The following is a 24,010-nucleotide window of genomic DNA, read 5'->3' as shown; positions in this document are numbered from 1 at the left end:
TACTTCTTAACAAATCGGTAAATTTTTTCACATTTAATTTGTATACTCTAAACCTACTTTTAAAACTATGGTTAATTTCCATGCAAATATTTCTTAAATCAATTATCACTATCTCCACGTTTGTTCATTATTTGCTTGTTTATTTGTTTTCAGAGTAAAATATAGTGTGTGTTTGGATTATTTTTTGGAGAACAATACTTGAAAAGAATATATTTGGAAACTGTGGCTTGCCTGAAAGTTGTACCGGTGTGCTTCACTGAAATTATGTTTTTGGGCCCTAGAATTGATTTTGGATTTTAATGGGTGTTTGGGTAATCTGTTTTCAAGCCATGGCTTACATTTTTTTTTTTAAAAAAAAAAAAGGTTTTGGCATCCAATCTAAGCATGCTTTTTCAGTGCTTTTTCAGTGAATATTGGTAATGGTAGCGGGACTGTCATTCCTGCGGAAAATATACTCCTAGTTTAACTTTTTATTGCATTTAAATTGTTGGTTTAATCTTTTAATTTTAAAAATATCTTTTTAATTCTCTGATATTATGGTTTTTTCAAACAATCATTGTTATTTTGGAAATTAAATTTAATACGAAAAAGTATTTTATTGACATTTAAAATTTGAACATCAATATATTTGACAGGGTTAGGGTTAAAAAGTTTTTAAAATATTTTATAAAATTAAAGAATCAAAATAAAATCACCAATCATTAGTATAAAGGTACTAATATTTAATTCCCGATAATATTTGGCAAAAAAATATATCTAATTAATAAATCTGATTCTTCCTTGCAGATGTTTTTGTACTTCGGTAATGAATTAGGCGATGATAGGGCATCAATACATTCGTGCGAATTGGTGGGTGAAATCACTCCGACTCTTCAGACTTCGGGGACTGATTTTGTTCAGATTTGTTTGAGCACCAACCCCAACACAAGTCATAATAATTATAAACAGACAAATTTATCACGAGGGAGTAGTCAAAATCAACGAAGAAAGGCATGCCTATAGTTTTTTTTTTTTTACTTGACTTTAGAAAGATAGCCCCTATTATTTTATTTTATCACGGCCAAAAACGTGAATATCGTTTCACATCAGCGGACAATATACGATTGCTTCATTGCCAAAAAAAGTTATTTTATGCTTTATTATTGATTATCGCGATTATTTTATTACCCTCGTGATTGGTTATCTTATTATTCTAATCCCATGTTTGACGGGAAAGTCTTGGAAGATCCCTCCTTCGGGATTAAAAAACTGGAGGTTAAAAATCTTCCATCCTTCTACCTTCAAATTGATTGATTTTGGAGAAAAATGTGTTAAACTTTGGTTATAACCATGAAACAGATTCCAACCCTTCTTTTATCCCCTACGTCAAGTCACAAACTAATGGATTGGGTGAGTCAATGTATTAAAAGCGTTTTTCATAATTGGATGAATTAAGAAAATACTACAAAACATTTACAACTCAGTAAACTATAAAAATGGTAACATATGATTAACGATAATTAACGATTTTTAGCAAGGCATAAATGAAAATAGTAATAAATACGTGGCATATCTATCGCATCGAACAACTCAGGCTCTTCGTGGTGCTGGGTTTTTTCAATCGAAAAATACTTACATGCTCTGAGGGTACCAGATCATCTATACTCTCTCCAATCAAAATATAACAGCTCATATAATTGGTATCAAAGCCGCCAACTTTTATGTTATTTGCTTGTTTTATATTGCTTTACTTTTGAAATAATAATGTATCTAAAGTAAAATCCAATTTGCATAAACTATTTTAATTAGTTTATTCATCAAATCTCTCTCTTATCCTAGAGAATCTTGTCTTTTTTTCGTAAGAAACTGTGTCGCTAACAGGTAACAGGGGGTTTCGTGTGGCTGCTGCACTGGTGAAGTCTTAGCCTCTCCATAACCTCTCTCTCCCTTTCTTGAAACGGGGCGGCAAGAAACACAATAAGAGCAACCATCGCTTTTTTTATCCTATCTCTGGTGATAAAAACAATCTGATTTTCATCTCAGGGAGAAATGTCAGAAGCAAGAGTACCAACCTCAACCTTTGGAGAAAGTTGACTACAATGAAACTAACAATGAGGTTGGAGGTAAAAAGAGGAGGAACGAAGAAGTTAAAGACGTCGGAGTTGACCGAACAGTGTAGAAACCATGGAGTCTGAGACCGAAGAAATTGATTTCCTCGACAGGTACGATTGAGACCGAAGGCAAAGCCATCAGCTAGTTTGCTAACTAATCAAAAGCGACCACATTTAGCAGCGAGGTGCCATCAACAAATAACAAGAGAAGAAAAAGAGTGGTTACCCAACAACCCTTATTAGCAACGGAGCTTCATAATACTCCTCCGGTCCTTATTATAAGACCCCATTTGACTTTTTATTTGGTCCTAATTATAAGACCCCAATCCATTTTGTCTCTATATTTATGCATTTTTTTCCAAGATAATCCTTATAATAATGATAGTTTTAGCCAATATACTTAATTAGTAAGGATATTTTAGGAATGACAATACTTATTTATTATAAATAACCAACTTAACTTACTTCCTTAATCTCTTCAAATAAGTCAATTGGGTCTTATAATTAGGACCGGAGGAGTAGAAAATACTCCTCCGGTCCTTAATATAAGACTCATTTAACTAATTTGATTAGATTAAGGAAATTAGGTAAGTTAGTTAATTATAAGAAAAGTGACACATTTTTCTTAAAACACCATAATCATCTTTCTTAATAATCCCTCTCTCTCTTCTACTTGATTATAGTTGAGGGAATATCTATAGGGGTAATTTAAAAAAATTGATAAATATGAAAAATAGGTCTTATATTTAGGACCAAAACCAACTCACTAATTGATCCTATATTAAGAACCGGAGGAGTATGAGGTTTTCTATTTTGTCGAAGAAGATGAAGATGGAGGAGAGATTTAATTAACGAATTGTGAAGTAAAATAATTTATTCAAATTGGTATTTCACTTTAAAAGCATTATTTTTCAAAAATAAAATAATATAAATTAAGTAAAACACATAAGCTAGTAGTTAGGATAAAAATGAGTGAGCTGTTGCATTTTAGTTAGAGAGAGTATAGATGATGTGATACTCTTAGAGAGGATGTTGTAAGAATTTCTCTTTTTTAATCTTGCCTCAGCACAACTGTGGTGGGGACACCAAAGAAGTCATTATTGTGAACGGACAAAATCACTACGAAGACCGGCGCTTGCCATTATTATTTAATCGTGTACCGCGGCCAAAAGAAAGAAACGTGAATGTCATGGTTGCATCCCACTCATTACCTCATTCCTGATTTTTACTGATCATCGTTATTATTTTATTTTTTATTGATTAGTTTATTACTCTAATCCAATGTTTGGTCAGGAAGTTTTTTTTTTCCTTCGAGTATAAGTATCCTCTTTCTATAAACAATTATGACTGATCGACCCTCCTTTCTGTTTGTATTAAAAAAAATGGTGGTTAATTCACCAAAAACAAAAATGGTGGTTAAAAATCTTAGGAAAAATCATAAAAAAAAGACTGTCAGAAAAAAAAAATTACATATAGCACTTATCTACAAAAATTATTGTTACCATACATACTATTGTTGTCAAAACTTATACTAATATTATTATGAGTTCCTATTTATAATTTTTTTTTATTTTGACAGTTGTTTTTAAATGATTTTTCCAAAATCTTACCTCCTCCTCCCTTCAAATTGAGGAGCTTTGGCCGGAGTGTTGCATTCTAGCTATAATTTATTTATCTCTTGGGCCAGACAGTAAATGATTAAATTTTCTTAACTAAGGGTTCAGTTTCACTTCTAATTTTATTTTGTACACTAGTATCCTGATATTTTTTTTGCTAAGTATAGATAAGTTTCTATTCAAAATACTGTTGAGCACTAAATGCAGCCGCATCTCTCAGTGGGAATTCAAACCTGTGAAGAATCAACCCTTTCTGTTAAAACTAAACTTCGTTGGCAGTTCCTTTTTTTTTTTTATTGGTACAATATTGCAGCAAAATAAAAAATTATAGACAAAATTGTGCTATTAAAAAAAACTAAAATAGAGAAATAAAATTATAAATTTCCTGTTGAACCCGAAAAAAGGGCAACAAGGAACAAATCTGAGCTTCTTTTTTTTTTTTTACGGAAAGGAACAAATCTGAGCTTGCATAAAATGAAACCACATGAAATCATATGTGAATGCAAAATATTAAATATTAAGGTGCGAGTCGATCCGCGACCCGAGAAGGGCAGATCCAGCACTCCCCTTTATTTTTATTGGTAATTGAAAGGGGGCCACAAGGCCTGTCAATCAATCTTGTTCCCTCCAAATTAAGGGTGTGTTTGTAATCACATCTAGACCTTCAAACTGACTTTTTTACCGGCAAAAAGAGCTTTTTTTGATTTGGGATGTGTTTGGAATCACATTTTTGCAATCTGACTTCTGTCACTGAAACGGACTTATACAATAAGTTCAAAAAAGCTGCTTTTATCCAATCTGACTTCTGTAAAAGTCAGACTGAAAAAAAAAAGTTACTTCTCTGCCGCTAATCCAAACACACCTTAAGTCCAGCTCCTGCTTTTCCCACCACCTCCACAAAATTTTCCCCTCCCAATTTTTTTTTTTTTTTTGTTGGCGAACAATTTATCCCACCAAATTAATTAATTACTTAATTCCGATATGGTCAGATTATATTTTCTTTTTGCCCGCATGGTCAGATTATATTTAAGGGAAAGTGACCCCAATAGTGAGTAACCAATACGTGAAATTTAATTATTTAATGAAAAAACGAATAACTCATAAGCAGCCCCGAGAGGCAAATCAAATACCTTGCTTCATTAACGTCTATATCAGAAAGCTTGGATGGCCTGTCAGTGATTATGATCTTAATGAGTACTCTAAACTCATCAAATTTGAATCGTCTATATCTTATTTAAACAGTCCTGATTTAAAAAGAATTATTTTTTAAAAGAATTATAGTTAATAGATTATCTTTATTGTAGATTCTATCTATATTAAAATAATCATTTTAAATAAATAAAAATAAAAATCAAATCAAATCCAAATTATCTAAATAAAAATATAAATAACCTAAATTTGATAAGTTTAAGATGCCTGTGAGCACTGGTTGCGAAATGTTGTTTTGGATGTACTAATAATCAAACTTTTACACTGTCGTGTTGGGGTGAAAAGTAAGACGAAAAGAACACGTGAGCCCGACATGCTCTTTTTTGTTTTTTCAACTTAAAATCGTTTCATTCATTTTTTTCACGTTCTCTCTCTCTTTCTCTCTCTGTAAAATATAGTTTAAATACAAATATTGATATGATATAATTTTAGAAAATTTTAATAGTAAAATGTAAAAATGACATAAAATAATTATAAATTTAAATCAAAATTATATCTCGCTTCATTTAGTGACATATTACTGAAATTATTTATTTATACATACGAAAAATCAATTTTATTATGTGTAAATTAACATTATTCTAGAAATAGCACGGTTACCTTTGTTGAATTTAATAATTTTTCTTCTCCATTTTCTCGTGCTTTTCCAAGTGTAGGAGAGAAAAAATCGATCACCCTCCCAACTTGGCACTTCTCAACATTCCCCCCCCCCCCCCGGGTAGTTATAGAAATTTATAATCTGTGGGCCTTCAGATGTAATTGTTTCTGCCTTCTAGAATTAGTGCGAAAGGATATCTCGTAATCATAATAAAGTTGACTCTGCATATATATCATATATATCACGCCAGATAAGTAAATAAATAAATTCCATATGTATATACGTCCGCACATGACAATTGTTTATTGAATTGGTTTTCGCTAAAAGGATCAATAATTGAATAAAGCATAAGAGGTGATCATAAAAGCTAGAACTATATTTCATCTCTATATAAAGGAGGCCGTGGGGATGGGCTTGAGGCGAAGTTAGAAACAGAGATAGAGAGAGGCGGGTGAGGGATTGGCATAATGGAGTCACAAGTGTTAACTGCGTTAATGCTAATAATATGCTTAGTTCCTTGCTGCTCTTCCCAGATGCAACCGATGCTGCTGCATCGTAAATCTCCGAAACCCACAACCTCCTACGCTGTCATCTTCGACGCCGGTAGTACTGGTAGCCGTGTCCATGTCTTCCACTTCAACCAGATCCTAGACCTCCTTCCCATCGGCCAAGATCTTGAGTTTCTCGACAAGGTCTCCTTTCTTACTCTCACTTTTTCTTTAATACTAATAATTACCTTCGTTTGCTTCTTTGATCGCTTCACTGTAATATGATGCATGCATGGTGTTCTTCTTGGCTGCAGGTTAAACCGGGTTTGAGTGCATATGCTGAGAACCCAGAAAAAGCTGCTGAATCTCTCATTCCACTTTTAGAGGAAGCCGAGAGTGTTGTTCCCAAGAGGGTGCACCACAAGACTCCCCTCAAACTTGGGGTATGCCTCATCAAATCAGAGTCAAAATATATATGTTATGCTTTTCTGATAATATATATGGATCAACGTACGTAACTGTGTATTTATGCATGTGTACAAGTGCAGGCAACCGCAGGTTTGAGACTTCTGAAAGGAAATGCTTCTGAATTGATCTTGCAGGCGGTAACGAATTGATTTTGTTGCTCCATCACCATCAGTCTCTCTTCTTATAATATTCGCAGTTTTCATTAATTCTCATACCTCTGTTTATTAGGTCAGGGATATGTTCAAGGAAAGAGGCACTTTAAAACTCGAGCCTGATGCTGTTGCTGTTATTGGTGGAACCCAGGAAGGCTCTTATCTATGGGTATGATTCGTGAAACCTCTATCCATAGAGTTGTTTCTAGTTTAAGTTCAAAACGACGATCCGTTCATGGAAACACACACATTTTTTTTTGGTTCTATTTATAAGATATAGAATAAAAAGAAAAAAAATTTCAGTTCTATTTGTAGGAAGAAAGAAAAACTTTTCATATAAATAATACGTTTTTTTATCTATCATTTATTATTATGTTCATTTTGTTCTAAAAAAGCATGATAGGTAAAATTAAAAAGTTGTTAAATTTCAAATAAAATTTAATAAAATTTAAAATTTTATTTTGTATATGTGAAACAGGTTGAAACTGAGTCCCGTGACTGAGTGGAATTTAAATTAGTCATTACATTATACGCTTCAAAATTTGGTCACTGCTTACTAGGATGCAAGTGTCGGGTTCTTAATTATGGCCTATGGTATTAGATAAGATAGTACGAATTTGGCAAGGGGGGGGGGGAAAAAGATAAGATAGTCCGAATTCAGAAAAGCATCCCAGTGGACGTGTGATCCAGAGTCCAGCCTAGAGCCAGGAAAACGGGCCGAGCCCGTCGGGCTGGCTTTTTTAGGCCCTGAAATTATGAGGGCCGGACTTGATATTTTTCTCTTAAAATGATAAATAAGCCCTGGAGGGCTGGCCTTAGAGGGTCGAGGGCTTAAAAAGGCCGGCCCTGGAGGGCGGCGGGCGGCCCTTTTAAGCCCTTTTATAATTTTTTTATTTTTTTATTTTTTTTTAATAATATTAATGTTATTAATTTTTTACATTGTTAATAATATTTCAAATATTTAGTTATTATTATCATTTTAAAATTAAATTTAGTTTTAGACAATAATTTATCCAATTAAATTTTTAAAAAATGGGTTAATTTGGACTTTAATAATGATTTGATTTATATTATATGCGTTGATATTTTTAAACTATATATATATTTGATAATAGAATATTTTTATACTTATATAACTTGTGACTCTATAATTTGAATTAAAATTCATGAGTTTCAACAACAATGTTTCTCACATTAAAGTAAAATAATAGTTAGATTGTAAAATTTAAAAATAAAATTCTTATAAAGAAGAAAAACTTGATATTTTTGTTACGAAAGAAAAGCATACTTATGAAGAAAAATAATTAATTATAGTGATGATGAAGTTTTAAAAGATTAATGATAGTGTTTATTTATTGTACAATTGCATTATAGATAAAACTTTTAGATGTTGTTATCTTGTTAATGAATGTTTTAGATGTTCTTAGATGTTGATGAATATTTATATATGATAATATTTTATATTTGTGACTTAATTTTATTCATATTTATGTCTTTTATTAATAATTTTATTGGTTTATTTTTATATTTTTATAAAAAAATATGATAAATATAAAAAATAGTATTTTTTCTTAAACGGGCCAAAAGCCCGCGGGCCGGCCCTGGCCCTGTAGTTTAAGGGCCGGGCCTAACAAATTGGAGTATTTTTAAAATTTCAGTCCTGGAGGGCCGGCCCTTTTAAGCCCGCTAGCCCTGAAGGGCCGGCCCTAATTTCCGGCTCTAGTCCAGCCAGCTAGAGCCAGGAAAACGGGTCGAGCCCGTCGGGCCAATCCGTTTAGGCCCTGAAATTATGAAGGCCGGGCTTAATATTTTTCTCTTAAAATAAGAAATAAGCCCTGGAGGGTTGGTCCTGAAGGGCCGAGGGCTTAAAAGGGCCAGCCCTAGAGGGTCGCGGGCCGGCCCTTTTAAGCCCTTTTATAATTTTTTAATTTTTAAATTTTTTTTAATAATATTAATGTTATTAATTTTTTACATTGTTAATAATATTTCAAATATTTAGCTATTATTATCATTTTAAAATTAAATTTAGTTTTAGACAATAATTTATCCAATTAAATTTTTAAAAAATGGGTTAATTTGGACTTTAATAATGATTTGATTTATATTATATGCGTTGATATTTTTAAACTATATATATATTTGATAATAGAATATTTTTATACTTATATAACTTGTGACTCTATAATTTGAATTAAAAATTCATGAGTTTCAACAACAATGTTTCTCACATTAAAGTAAAATAATAGTTAGATTGTAAAATTTAAAAATAAAATTCTTATAAAGAAGAAAAACTTGATATTTTTGTTACGACAAAAAAGCATACTTACGAAGAAAAGTAATTAATTATAGTGATGATGAAGTTTCAAAAGATTAATGATAGTGTTTATTTATTGCACAATTGCATTATAGATAAAACTTTTAGATGTTGTTATCTTGTTAATGAATGTTTTAGATGTTCTTAGATGTTGATGAATATTTATATATGATGATATTTTATATTTGTGACTTAATTTTATTCATATTTATGTCTTTTATTAATAATTTTATTGGTTTATTTTTATATTTTTATTAAAAAAATAATAAATATAAAAAATAGTATTTTTTCTTAAACGGGCCAAAAGCCCGTGGGCTGGCCCTGGCCCTGTAGCTTAAGGGCCGGGCCTAATAAATTAGGACATTTTTAGAATTTCAGTCCTTGAGGGTCGATCCTTTTAAGCCTGTCAATCCTGAAGAGCCAGCTCAGTAAATTAAAGAGCCCTGCCTCTGGTATTCTATTTACGTACTGCAGGCTACAGTCAACCGAATAATATTACCCCTTTGGAGAAGAATATTGTACAGCTGTACACAACGACGTCCTTATCTCCAGATCGATCCATGCTCAGATTACATTATGGGATTTATTAATCAGAACCCTCGGCTCTAACAAAGATGGCCAAAGAACGAAAAATTTATTCGTTATATCACTCGTATTCTTATTATTTATGACTTGGAAAACAGATTTTAGTCTTTTTTTTATTTGTTATTTATATTTTTTTAATGTTTTATTTTTAAGTATGTTCTTATGAAGTATAATAAAGATGAAGAAAGAGAGAATATAATAGGTAGGAGAAAGTATATTAGCATTTATCATATTTTTTCTCAATATACAAATCTTTTTAATAAAAATAAAAGGAAAATATTTTATCTATGTAATAGAGAGGACCAAAGTGGTGTAGAGTGAGTCCTAAGAAGTGGCGCCTCAGCGTCACAGTCAACGGTATTATTAATTACATGTTTAAGCTCAAACAATAGTGAGAAGAAGGCATATCTGAGATGGAAGTGAACAATACAGGTGGCAATAAACTATCTACTGGGAAACTTAGCAAAAGAATATGGGGAGACAGTGGGAGTGGTTGATCTGGGAGGAGGGTCAGTTCAAATGGCATATGCCATCTCAGAGGAAAATGCTGCCAAGGCTCCCAACGCTCAACAAGGAGACGACCCTTACGTAACCCGGATGTACCTTAAGGGAACCAAGTATTCCGTCTATGTTCACAGGTATAATATATCATCAACACCCACTTCGATTTTCATTATTTCGATCGATATATTTATGTTGATGTATATTGCTTTCATCAGTTACTTGCACTACGGGAAAGAAGCATCTCGTGCAGAGATCTTGAAGGTGACCCGTGGTTCTAACAACCCTTGTATTTTAGCTGGTTTTAATGGTAATTACGACCAAGCTTTCCTTTATAATTAATATATACTCTACAGATGTGTGCCTTGGGGAATAAAGAAATCTCTAAATTTGGTTGCTTTTCATATTTGAAATTGGAAAGGGTCTTATGTATACGGAGGAGTGGAATACCAGGCGTCAGCCATGCCTGGCGGGTCGAGCTTCAGTGAATGCAGAAACACAGTTCTGAAGGCTCTCAATGTGAACGCCACATGCCCAAACGAGAACTGCACATTTGGTGGCATCTGGAACGGTGGAGGAGGACCTGGCCAGAAAAACCTCTACCTCGCCACTTCTTTCTATTACTTGGCTACTGAGGTATATACTTTAATAACATTATGTTATATATATTCAACCTGTGAATGGTAATTATAACAATCACTCATGGATTTGCAATGCAATTCATTCATTATATAGTCTGGCATTGCCGATATAAAGAAGCCCAGCGACAAAGTTCGAATCGTGGATTATAAGATTGCGGCCGAGCTTGCTTGCAAGACAGCATTAGAGGAAGCCAAATCCACCTTCCCACTGATGAAGGACAATGGGCTTCAATATGCGTGCCTGGATCTTGTATACCAGTACACCTTGCTGGTTGATGGGTTTGGTAGGTTTTCATATATAACGAAATATCTGGTTGGTGGAAGATCTTGAATTATTAATAAATCAAATCAACAATATATAATAATGTAGATGAGTGAGCACTGATAATTGCATAAATTAGTATATAAAATGATTGTGTGGTGTGGCAGGGCTGGATCCATGGCAAGAAGTGACGGTGGTGAAGCAAGTGAAGTATAAAGATCATCTGGTAGAAGCAACCTGGCCACTGGGCACCGCCATTGAAGCCGTATCATCTTTACCCAAATTTGATCGGCTCTTGTACTTTGTTTGATTTCCCGTTTCTTAGCCTTCAGCAGCTGATGATGAGATGTTTGCATATTAGCCATGTGAGGTAGAAGTAATAAGAGCAATCTTTTTATATCTCGAAGAAATGTATGCATGGAAACATTTCTTATCAGTTTAACGTCATGCTGCTTTGCAAAAACTGAGTGCTCTTTTCTGTTTAAGAAAGAAAAAAGAAATTTGGATGGTTTTGTTCAGCTTCACACACTACAAAGCAACCTAGATGCGATTAGGACGGAATTTCAAATAACTATACAACTTAGCGACGAAATTTTTTTACTTGGTTTTTGACTCTCTACGTTTTGCAACAGAGAAGGGTTTTTTTTTTTTGGCCAACAGAGAAGGGATTTTTTTTTTGCCAAAAAACAGAAAAGGGATTCAAACTCGATGTTTTTGGTGTGAAAATAACTTGATGGGAAAGTTGTATATTTAAATTTATTAGTATATAAATAGAAAAGAATATTTTGATGCGAGACATTAATTGAAACCGTATCTTCATCGGGTCAACCACGCGTCTTCGATCTCACACCCAAAATCTAGGTAACGTACATTTCCCAAACTATGAACCTCGAATCTTTCTTTTTTTTTTTTTTAACGCTTAATTAACAAAACGACCCACGTGACCGGTACCATTTATTTATATCTATAACTTGACACTTAATTGAGTTATATATTTTTAATTTTTATCAGAATAATTAAATAAAAAATGTATTTATTTTTTATGTGTTTTATTTTAGGGAAAAATAACAAAAAAAGAAGCTAAAATTACTGCATACCAGATAAAAATATCAACAAAAATTTGTTATCATTTACAAATTCTATATTATCAACATCAAATAAAATATCATTATCAAACTTGATTTAGGATTTTGTAATTTTTATTTTTTTTGTCATTTCCCCTTATTTTCATTGAATTCTCTTGGCTACATTAATTGAGTTAGATCTGTGTGGGGGGGGGTGAATATTTTTTTCCCAATATGGGATAAGAACTTACAATCTTCTTTTCTTTTCTTTTTTAACCAAATTCCTTAAAATTAATCACATATAAAAATAATGGTATGAAAATGTAAATGTAGATACTCCCTCCATTCTTTATTATAAGAGACAAATAACCAAATTACACTGATCAAAAAAATAGTTAAAATTAATTGAGGATAATTAATGTGTAAAAAGTATAATATTTTTTCCAACAATGCCCTCATTAATAAGGAGAGAAAGTATGAGAAAGAATAATTAAATTATTAAAAAAAAGAGAAGTGGGAGGGAGAGAGAGTATGAGTTGGAGACAAAATAAATAGGGGTAAAATAAAAAATCAATATAAAAAAATAGAGACAACTTTTAAGTGTCTCTTATATATGAGAACATGCTATAAACATCAAATATCTCTTATAATAAGAAACGGAGGGAGTATAATTTTAACGTTAAGTTTAATGAAACTCTATTCCTCACTCATCATTTGTCAGCCAAAATTCCGTGCCGTAGCGAGGGGGGGTTTTTTCCCCCTTAAGTAAATGAATGGCATTTTGGTAGTTGACTAGGAAGATTGAATTTAGGATCCGTTTAAAATATCTTATAAATAATTTTTTAATTATAATTTATGAAATACGAGATAAGTATGTAAGAGAAATTTTATCGATTTACACAAAAAGTGTTTATAGGTGTTTTTAAATCCTATCCTAAACAGACTTTTAGTCGTTTGGTCCTACGGTGAAATTTAAAAACTGTGATTATAGTTCACTAATTTGTCACATTGTAGATCCTCAAAGAAATTCTCCGTAAAATATAAAATTCACACTTAGCATATAGTAATTTTTTTTATTCAAAAGGTTAGGTGGGGTTCCAAAAAACTAATCAAACATCACAAAAAATCTCTAGACTGAAAAAAAAAACATAAATATGTTTATAAATTATAAATTGTTTGTTAATAAGTCAATCAATAGCAAAATTTCAATTTACAGGTAAAATACTTACCATTTTTTTGGCCGACAACAATAAAGTTCTTATCAAAAGTATATCATTAACAAAGCATCCTCCAACCACCATATGGCTTTATGTAACTTTTATATGCTATTACTACTTTTTACGCGTCTCATTTGGCCGCACACAAATTTATTTTGATTCCTGTGGATATTTTATATTTATGTATACAATTTAATGGGATCAACTTATATGTTAGAAAAATATTCCCGCGACCTTTAAGAGCTTTTTAAAAGGCTATCTCTTTCTTTCAGCTATATATGTATGGCGCAAAGTTATTCGTTGTAATAAATAAGCACAGTTTTTAGAAAATAAATTAATAACAATAAGGCAATGTTTTGCACATGTTTGGCACATAGGTAGGAGACAAATAGGCGGGGCGTAAAAAAAGGCTAGTGCGGTTCAAGAATTGGCCCCGCACGGCCATTGTTGGCCTCAGCTGAAAAATAACAACCAAGTGTTCCTTATTTTAATTTTATGGTCGCAATCTCTGAACAAGCGATAAGATCTCTCATGGCGCCATACGCATCGCAAGTTTATTAAAAAAAAAAAAAAAAAGAGGAAAAAAGCTGAGAAGTAATTGACCATATGTATGAGCGGGGACATATTATTAATTATTGTAGGTGCCAAATCATGGCTCCATCGTCTCAATCAAATAATTACTCCATAAAACTAATTTTGTACTATAAGTTATATTATAAAATAGTTCTCATATTTAGAATAAGAGGAATAATTCTTAGTCATCAAGTTTGGTTTGGAGAAGTAATAATAACAAGTGACCTGATCTTGGTACGACGTGATGATATATGTTGTGTGAGTAGGGAGGAGTTCTTGGCTTAGAGTTGAGCATCACGTCAAAGTGACAATATATATACTACCTCCGTTTCTTATTATAAGAGTTTGTTTGACTTTTAATTTAATCTTAAATATGAGATACTCCTCCAATCCTAATATAAGACCCATTTAACTAATTGATTAGATTAGGTAAGTTAGTTAATTATAAGAAAAGTGACATATTTTTCCTAAAATACATAATCATCTTTCTTAATACCCCTCTTCCTCTTCTATTTGATTATGGTTGAAGGAGTATCTACATGGGTAATTTAGAGAAAATTGATAAATATGAGAAATGGGTTTTATATTTAGGACCAAAACCAACTCAAGAATTGGGTTCTATATTAAGGACCGGAGGAGTATTATATATACATACACACACGCCCACGGAGTATCTCTTGTGTTTATTATAAAACCTAGTTAACTAATTTATATAGATTAAAAAAATTAGTTAAGTTAGTTATTTATTATAAATAGGTATTATCTTTTCTAAAACACCCTTGTTAATCATGTATATTACCTAGAGTTACGATTTCATGAAACATTTCATATGTGCAACAACTTTAAGGACTACTTTCAAAAAAATGAATAAATATAAAAGATAAAGTAAATTGGTATTCCTCCGGTCCTTAATATATGACCCAATTCTTGAGTTGGTTTTGGTCCTAAATATAAGACCCATTTCTCATATTTATCAATTTTCTCTAAATTACCCCTATAGATACTCCTTCAACCATAATCAAATAGAAGAAGAAGAGGGGTATTAAGAAAGATGATTATGGTGTTTTAGGAAAAATATGTCACTTTTCTTATAATTAACTAGTTTACTTAATTTTTTTATCTAATCAAATTAGTTAAATGAGTCTTATATTAAAGACCGGAGGAGTATCAAAGCTGTTAGATTTGATGAGATGCGAGGCTTGGGCCCGAACTGCTGCTATATCAATTGCAAAGACAAGCCACTTCTTCATCACAGCAGGCTGTATGTCCATCAATGAATATGCTCACTTTTGTCCGCCTATTCTTGAAAGGGGACCGTCGGTTGAAGAGCAACACAGCTTTATTGGAAGCCTTTGAGAGCATCGCGTGACGCGTCATCAATTATAGTCAGGTACAATATGTTAAAAAGTACAAAGAGAAAATTAGTTTTTTGTCCGCTTAATTTTTGACTTTACTGCAACTCCATCTTTCGATTTCAATTTGGTATGACTTAGGGTGAGTTTGGAATGACGAATTTGGAGGGAAGGAGAGAGAAGAAAGGATTTTAATTATTTTTTCTTATTTGACAATACACAAATTTTTAGGAGGAGAAGAAAATTTTTTATAAAATTTTTCCTCCCCCTCCTCAACCTCCCTTTAAAAATTGAAAGGATTTAAAAAGAAAATGTAATATTTTACCATGTTATGATTATTATGTCCAAATTTATTTTTAATGTTCCTATACTAATCCTTTTCTTTTTGTTTCCAAACGCTGCTCTCTTCTTTGTATAACCAACTATTTTATTAAAAAATGGGATGTAGGACGAGTTGTGACCGAACATTACTTCAACCTTCTTTTCAATAACACTTTACGCTCTGGAGTATATTAGAATTTTGGTATAAGTATTGCTCAATATATTAAATGTTATTTACAATTCTATTTTATTAAACATTCTATAAAATTTGAAAAAATAATCTTAAATAACATAAGGACAAAATTATCCATGTTAAAATATTTTTTCCTTTTCTCTCCTCACGAATCAAACAAGATAATATTAAAATTCCTTCCCTCTCTTCTTTTTTTATAAATCTAAACAAGGTAATATTAAATTCCTTCCACTCTCTTCCCCTCCCCTTCCTTTGTTAAAATCCCTTCCCTTCCTTTTCTCTCATCGAGCCAAACAGACCCTTAGTATCTATAACTTTAATTCACGGTTATAACTCAACTCTTAAATCTTTTTTTAAGCACATATATATTTTTAGTGGAGTATATTTTACTCGAAACACTGTTAGACACTCAATATAAACACCTCTTTCATTAGAATTTAAATTTTAGTTTGTCATGTTATAAGAGACTAATCTCTTTCTGCAAAATCCAATCTCTAAATTTTAATTCAACGTAATTCGGTCTATATAATTTAATAATTTAAAATATTAGCCTCCTGTATTTAAAAAAAATAGAATTATATATTTGCCCAATATATAAATTAGCTAGCGTGGCAATATGTCAGAGGCTATTAGAGCAGGAGTGTGGAAAGGAAAGGAAGTGGTGGAAGCATGGAATGGCGAGTAGGAGCAGCGTGGATATGGTGCCTGTTGGTGGTGTGGACAGCGCCGTCGTGCCACTGCCATGTGCATCGGAAATTGGGGGCTCTCCGTCAGGGATCCAGCGGCGTGAGTAGCAGCTCCTCCAGCAACTCGTCATACGCCGTCATACTGGACGGTGGCAGCACGGGGACTCGCATTCATGTGTTCCACTTCGACCAGAGCTTGCAGCTGCTTTACATCGGCGACGGTTTAGAGTACTACTACAAGGTTAATTGCTTATTAGTTTGATGTATGTTGATGATGAGTTTGAACGGTAAGAGTAAAGAATGAACAAATGGATGCATCAGGTGACGCCGGGGTTGAGTTCGTACGCAGATAATCCGGAGGAGGCGGGGGAGTCGTTGCTGCCGTTGCTGAGGAAAGCGGAGAATGTTATTCCGGAGGAGTCTCGCTCCGCCACGCCGCTCAGGCTTGGGGTCACCAGCTTTTCCCTCCTCTTTGTCTCTCTATATGTATATATAGCTTCATTCATTTGTTGACCCAGCCGCTGCTTCCTTCTCATGATGCAGGCTACTGCGGGTTTGAGATCTCTGGGCTCCCATACTGCCGAGCTCATCTTGCAGGCCGTAAGTAACTCTCCCCCAAATCCCCATGCATTTACACACCTACCATGTCTTTATTGTTTTAGCTTATTGAAACAAGGGATTTTTAAGGTTAAAAAAAAAAAGAGAAAGAAACAAGGGATTTTTAAGTCGTTTTAAAGCAGTATGAGTTCTTCACAGGCCGTTCATATAAATTTTAGTTCAGGTTTGAATTAATAGCGTCGTGACCGTTTCTCCCCCTCCCCCCCCCAAAGTTATTTAAGTAGATACTCTCTCGATCCTTAATATATGACTCAGTTTCTGAGTTGGTTTTAGTCCTAAATATCATATCCATTTATCATATTTATCAGTTTTTTCTAAATTATTTCTATGGATACTTCCTCAACCATAATCAAGTAAAAAAAAGAGAGGGGTATTAAAAAAGATGATTATGGTGTTTTAAGAAAGATGTGTCACTTTTCTTATAATTAACTAACTTACTTAATTTCCTTAATCTGATCAAATTAGTTAAATGAGTTTTATATTAGGGATCGAAGGAGTATTATATATTTCTGACCCCTCCAAATTTATACAAACTTAAAATTATGTACGTTTTTCAATTTCGACCTACCCATCACTAAATCACAGCCACACGCATGTATCTTATGATGCGCTGCTATACATGTCTGGGGTCATATTTTTCACATTTTTAAGCTACCATATTTTAGCAAGCACGCACAGCTTTTTAAAGTCGTAGAAAGAAAGTAATTTCTTGAATTTAATGGGAAGTGGTTTTCTTTAAATTACTTTTTGAATCAAGTAAAAGTATGAACTAGTTTTGGTACTCGATATATATAGTTTTCATTATGATTTTTTTTACCTTCGTCTTTTTCAATCATCAAGTCACCCCCTAATTTCCCGAATACCTGGAGAGTTGTATCTCTGGATTGTATCTTGACAGTAAAAATATTGATATCAATATAAATGTTGATTTTTGTATATGTTATTTATTGAAATCAGTGTTTGCTCACAAATTCAATTAAAAAAAAGTACAATGTCGGAGGCAAATCAAACATGATCTAAAATTAATTTGTTTGAACAAAAAAATTTGATAGTAAAATTTAAAAAAAAAACATTTTAAAATTAATCGCCGAGCTTCGATTCTTCTCCCAAAAGACATCATTAGATTAATGATGCTGATATGCTTTAAAAAATTTTCTCGCACGTTGGGCCAACGAACGAACCGTTTTAAATTGTCGTTTCTGGACAGCGATCAGTTTTCTGTGTCATGGACGCGCGGTAAAATAACTAGGGGGGCCACCGTTTGTCATTCACGTTATTAGCAGGGAGAATTACATGGAGGTCCAAGTAAAGAAAAAAATTATATTGAAAAACAAATATCAGAGGTTGTTATTCTCATTATAAAACTTGTCATTATAAGCCGTTAGGATTATTATTGAGACTTTTTAGTAATTATTTCTCTTCTGTGAGACTTAATTGTAATTCTTCTTATTAGTATGAATGCATGATCGTGACAGGGAAGCATGAGGACCACGTTTTGTCTCCTACGCTACGATATATTCTGCTGTTCTCAGTGGCATAAATAATAACATGAATCAATAATTATCCTTTATTCTTGTAAATTTTAATTATTAATAACAATACTAATAATAAATTGCCTTCAATTTAATTTCCCAAAGGTTAGGGATGTCGTGAGGAGCAATAGCTCGTTTGCGGTGGAGTCTGATGATGCGATTGCCGTTCTTAGTGGAAACCAAGAGGGATATTATCTATGGGTAAGCTCATCATGGCCTTCATTAATTATATTTACATCCCCCACAATGCATTCATTCGTTTGTCTCCTTGGACCTCATTATTTGGCTTGTGTAAGGAATCGTCCATACATAATAAATTAATGATATAGCTACGTACCATCAATTATACTCATGCCGACTCTCTTCTTATTCATAAATTGCTTGTATTTCAAATGTAGTAAATTTATATTTTTTTTTTCACATTTGCCTTTATTAAAGAAAGGGTATTAAAAGTACTCCCATAGTCTTATTTATAGGATATAAAAAGAAGAAATTTTATTGGTCCTCTTCATAGGATAGGGAGAAAAATTCTCATATAATTAACATATAATTTTATTCTTCATTTAATATTGTTTTGACTTTGTTCTTATAAGGTATATTAAATAGGAATAAAATTAAAAATTTATTAAATTTTAAATGAGAATTAATAAAGTTAAGGTTTTTTTTCTTAGTTTACGTGAAACATGTTGGAAATGATTATAAATAAACCAAAAGAGTCTGTTTTATATCTTCTCTCGTATATTTATCTTATCTTTCTCTATATTTATTAAGTCCAGAAGGGAAAAATTGGAAAAAGCTCATTACTAATTACTTATGAATTTTTTTTAAACTACAAGTCACTTATAAGTAGATTAGTAAGGAATTGACATGCTTAGAGCTGAGTTAGACATAATACAGCAGTGGAACTTGATAAAAAAGATGAATTGGGAATATGATGGGCATGAAATTGGAACAGGTGACGGTGAACTATCTACTGAATAAGCTGGGAGAAGGGTATGCAGAGACAATAGGAGTGGCAGATCTGGGAGGCGGATCTGTTCAAATGGCTTATGCCATCTCAGAGGATGTTGCTGCTAATGCTCCTCAGAATGCACCTAACGGTGACGCTTACGTTACTAAGATTTCCCTCGCTGGTTCCACCTACCACATTTACGTTCACAGTTACTTGAACTTTGGCAAAGAAGCATCCCGTGCGCAGATCTTAAAGCTCACCGGTGATTCTGACAACCCTTGCATTTTAACTGGCTTCAGTGGTAATGATTTAACTGATACATCCATCCTAAGTTATAACTTTAATTTCCCTTCTAAACTAAAGAAACCTTGCAACTGAACTCTGATCTGTTGATTACTGGAAATGGGAATCAAGGGACCTACGAGTACGAAAACGTGAAGTACAAAGCGTCGGCGCCGGCGAACGGGTCAAGCTACAGTGAATGCAGGAACACAGTGCTGAAGCTTTTTGATTTCACCACATGTGCGCATAAGAACTGCACATTTGGGGGGGTTTGGAACGGTGGAGGAGGACCGGGCCAGAAAAATCTCTACCTTGCCACTTCTTTCTATTACCTAGCCATCGACGTACACATATATGCCTATCCCTCGTATTAATTGATATTGCTTTCATTGCTTTATAATTTACAGTTGTTCAACCCCTGCTAATTCATATATATATATATAGGCGGGTTTTGCTGACCCAAACAAAACGAGCGGCCAGGTTCGTCTGATAGATTATAAGATAACGGCGGAGCTTGCCTGTAAGACAACATACGAGGAGGCCAAAACCACCTTCCCGCATAATGCCGAAGACGTGCTTGCATATACCTGCATGGATCTCGTATACCAGTACACCCTGCTGGTCGATGGATTTGGTACGCCTTGGGGATTCAATATTCAATATGATAATAATAATATAATTATCACTGTATCAATAATAATGATGGGAGGTTCTAATTAATGGCTTGGTTGGCAGGGTTGGATCCATGGGAGGTGGTGACGGTTGCGAAGGAGATAGAGTACAAGGGCTCCTCCTTGGATGCATCGTGGGCCCTAGGCAGCGCCATCGAGTCTATTTCTTCTGTATCTGAATTCCAACACTAATGTACGTCCTGTAATGTAATATGCGTGCTAGCTGTGTTGGTAAACCATCTGTACTGGAGTGAAGAGCTACCTGCATGAGTCGTGTCAGACATGCATGATGTGTTCAATAAAGCTCCCCCTTTTCTATTATCTCTCTCAGAGGTCCCTGTCTGTGATTGAACAAGATAGTCGTGCCGTGATGTTGGGCATCATTCTGATTCACCTGTCTCGTCCTCGCCTACTCCATGCGTCTCTTTTTAATTTATCAGCAATCTTGAATTGCATAACATAAACATAAAAATGAGTTAAAGATAATAAATAGATAGAAGTTGAAATTTTTTTCCTCAAAATATCATTATTTTTGGGCAGGGGGAGTATAAGAGAGAAAATTAAAAAATTGTTATAATAGAGAATTGTATTAAAAAAAAAGAGAACTTGAATGGAGAGATTATGGTCCGAAAAACAAGATAATAAATATATTAGATATTAGAATGTGTAATTAATAAGGGTAAAATAAAAATTTGTTATAAAAATCTAAAACAACTTGTAGATGTTGCTTATATTTAGAGATAAAAAGAGAATGATAGCTGTTGCTTATAATAAAAGACGAAGGGAGTGCTATTAATTTATTATTGTTTTATACTAAGCACTATTATTTTTTATTGGAGACAATTTTTTTGAAATATTATTAGATATTTAATGTGGGTACAAATCTCAGTAAAATTTAAACACTGATCCGTTAGATTCAGCCCCGTTCGGTGCCTGCTATTTAAAACACATGAGAAATGAAATCTTTTGTAAATTAGTCATGGATAGGAAAAATGAGCTGTATGACCCAACTGCTTGTCAAGAAACAGCCTATACTGGAACTTGCATGTTGGCCCAGAGCAACTAGAAGCAGTTTGGGCAAGAAATGAGCGAGAAGTGAGCCGCGTGGGACGACGGACACTGTGGGTGCATGATTGTTTTTGGGTCAAGTTTATTCACATGTGGACGTGCTTCCTTGACTTGACATTGAACTGGGCTTCAGACAAGCTTCCCTTGGGCCCAAATTGGGAGTGAATGGGCTGATTGTGAGGGCCCAAGCCAGTTGCATGATGTCAAGTTTAAACCCATCGTACAGAACAGGATGCTGGTTGGATAAGCAGAGACCAAGTCAAAGAGTTGGTGGATTGTTCCTTCATGGCATAACTGAGTTGGCTAGCAATTAGGAAATGATGTGGAAAATCACAGGGATCGGGTTCTGATTCATATCCTACCATTACATTATTATTCCATTCGAATTTGTAGACCTGTTCGATTCTCAACAAGTCCATCCCTCTAGAAACATGGGACGACTCTTCACTGCTTGGCAGAACATCAACAGAATGTTTTTCATATCTATTTATTTAGATTTTGTAGCTAGTAGAACAATTGAGAGTCCTCAGTGACTGATTTAATTTCTCCCTGGTTAAAAATTTGTTGAAAATACATAATTTAATTTATGAGAACATAAAAATTTGTTGAAAATACATAATTTAATTTATGAGAACAATTCTAGAAAAAATTGAATTATTATCATTTGATTAATAACTTTTTTGATGTCACTGATAAACTCAAATTGACAGTTTTGAAAAAACATAATCAAAGGGTTAATTAAAATGAAAATTTTCATGATGAGAAGGAGCCATAATCAATCAAACGTATACACTATAAACTGGATTTGGATATCCTCTCCATCAGACTTTTCTCTTCTTACTAATTAATTTAAGAGTAAAATACTCTGACCTCCCTTCTCTTTTGTCTTAATTACATAGACCTCCTCTCTATTTTGATAACATATATTTTAGTCCAAGCCATTAACATGATTAAGGAATATTCTGAAAAGATTCTTTATATATATGTTTTTTAATTTAAAAAATATTAGAATAAACCTTGTTTTCTACTTTACCTCTTATTATTCTAAACTATTCGCTCAGTTATCTTTTTTATTTAACCATGCGATTAAATCACTGATTATGACCTTAAACTAAATATACTATTCATTTAATTATTACCTTAAAAACATTTAATTATTAAAAAGTGTATACTGAAGTGCCGGTAATAGTAGTAAATATAGAGCCATTAAATAATTGAATGAATGGATAAGACTGGATATGAAGAGAAGTATAGAGGGGAATTATGAAGAGGGTCAAGATCGAAAATTTGACTTTGAAGATATTAAAAGGAGACAAAGTTCTAACAGGATTAGAGGCCCTTCCCACTTTGTTCTTATTCTATTTTTTATTGAATCGTCGAACGATAAAATTATATATGATTTGCTCTACATTTTACGTGGTTTCACTTAGTTACTATAGACAGAGAACACAAATAATTTCTCACTGTCAGAAAGTGCTTTGCAAGCAAAGCATCTAGTAGCTAGGAGGGGTCAAAAGAAAAAGCAGAATAAAGTTAATTGGATAGTTTTGACGAGGTTAGGCACATTGACATAAGACATGAATTAATGCATATCCTTGTAGATTAGGTAATTACACGTGGAAAACTACATGGAGAGGTCTTCGTCATGACTTTATAGTAGTTGGGAATTAACTAACTGAGTATTTAATACATATCCCACTTGTTATATATATTTGACTATTTTTCACTCATTTATGCCAATGAACTCTCCATAATTAACCCCCCCTCAAAGGAAAAAAAAAAAAAAAAGACTTTAATCAACGTCAAGCAGCCTCAGTGTCCTCTTAGAATTCAAACGATATAATCGGACGTCCCATAAAGTCTGATTCTCTTCTTCAGTCTCCGACGACCACAAAAATCAAACGGGTCAATATCACACTGGAAATTAAAAATCTGCTAACACAGATTGAGTTATAGTTAGTGGATTGATCAGTAATGATTTAGAGGTATAACAGGACAGGCTGAGGAATCTACTCCCTCCTGTTCCAACACTTGAACGACACATTAATTATTCATCTTTGTTCAATCTTCTAGTTAATTAGGATTGATTTTTGTTTGCGCACACAATTTAATTTCTGGTCGGTCTAATTCAAATATACTCGCTTCAACTTTTTTTTAAAAAAATCACAACTACTTCACTCGCAGCCTAATTGAAAAAAGCCTGACCAAACCATATGTAGTTGTCTCGAACAGGTTCAGTGAAGCCTAAAAAATAAAGCACGAAAAAGGATGGCACGAACGAAGTGATCGACCTTCCTGATATAGTAAAAGAAACGGACTCATTATGCACATATATACATGATTCAATGAATATTCTGAATTCAATCCTCCTGCTGAACTAAGTCTATTCCTTTACCTGAAAAACTTAAGAGCATATATTCATCAAGTTTATGTGCTTGGCATTTTTTATGTAACCTGGTCAAGATATTTTGTAATATACTATGGGCTATGCCAGAGAGGAGCATGTAAAGTGAAAGAATTCTCGGTCAACAAGTTACCTAGCCTAGCCAGGACCGAG

At 33.3% G+C, this 24,010-nt stretch overlaps 2 protein-coding genes across 2 annotated transcripts; both read left to right on the top strand.

Annotated features, from left to right (window-relative positions):
• The first annotated feature begins 5,952 nt into the window (after positions 1–5,952).
• LOC114734679 (nucleoside-triphosphatase-like) lies at positions 5,953–11,445 on the top strand. The gene is made up of 9 exons (XM_028922320.1): positions 5,953–6,205; positions 6,316–6,444; positions 6,550–6,606; positions 6,698–6,790; positions 9,953–10,158; positions 10,240–10,331; positions 10,443–10,657; positions 10,757–10,946; positions 11,092–11,445. The coding sequence occupies exons 1-9, from the start codon at positions 5,981–5,983 to the stop codon at positions 11,232–11,234; spliced, it is 1,350 nt and encodes a 449-aa protein (XP_028778153.1). The 5' UTR covers positions 5,953–5,980; the 3' UTR covers positions 11,235–11,445.
• Positions 11,446–16,265: 4,820 nt separating this feature from the next.
• LOC114734678 (nucleoside-triphosphatase-like) lies at positions 16,266–20,715 on the top strand. Its single transcript, XM_028922319.1, has 8 exons — positions 16,266–16,571; positions 16,652–16,780; positions 16,874–16,930; positions 18,586–18,681; positions 19,436–19,733; positions 19,847–20,058; positions 20,159–20,348; positions 20,450–20,715. Exons 1-8 carry the CDS (start codon positions 16,314–16,316, stop codon positions 20,575–20,577), a joined length of 1,368 nt encoding a protein of 455 aa, XP_028778152.1. The 5' UTR covers positions 16,266–16,313; the 3' UTR covers positions 20,578–20,715.
• The last annotated feature ends 3,295 nt before the right edge of the window (positions 20,716–24,010 follow it).

The sequence above is a fragment of the Neltuma alba genome, unplaced genomic scaffold (genome assembly GCF_004799145.2).
Source record: "Neltuma alba isolate B1F8T4 unplaced genomic scaffold, ASM479914v2 tig00013127_pilon, whole genome shotgun sequence".
NCBI lineage: Eukaryota > Viridiplantae > Streptophyta > Magnoliopsida > Fabales > Fabaceae > Neltuma > Neltuma alba.
This window is presented reverse-complemented; position numbering and strand designations above follow the sequence as displayed.

Bases quoted from the DNA above. Each gene is read 5' to 3' on its own strand.
- LOC114734678 (XM_028922319.1), top strand. From the start codon at position 16,314: ATGGAATGGCGAGTAGGAGCAGCGTGGATATGGTGCCTGTTGGTGGTG. The intron at 16,572-16,651 runs GTTAATTGCTTA...TGGATGCATCAG, and splicing joins GTTTAGAGTACTACTACAAG to GTGACGCCGGGGTTGAGTTC. The intron at 16,781-16,873 runs GTCACCAGCTTT...CTCATGATGCAG, and splicing joins CCACGCCGCTCAGGCTTGGG to GCTACTGCGGGTTTGAGATC.
- LOC114734679 (XM_028922320.1), top strand. From the start codon at position 5,981: ATGGAGTCACAAGTGTTAACTGCGTTAATGCTAATAATATGCTTAGTT. The intron at 6,791-9,952 runs GTATGATTCGTG...TGAACAATACAG, and splicing joins AGGAAGGCTCTTATCTATGG to GTGGCAATAAACTATCTACT. The intron at 10,159-10,239 runs GTATAATATATC...TGCTTTCATCAG, and splicing joins TATTCCGTCTATGTTCACAG to TTACTTGCACTACGGGAAAG.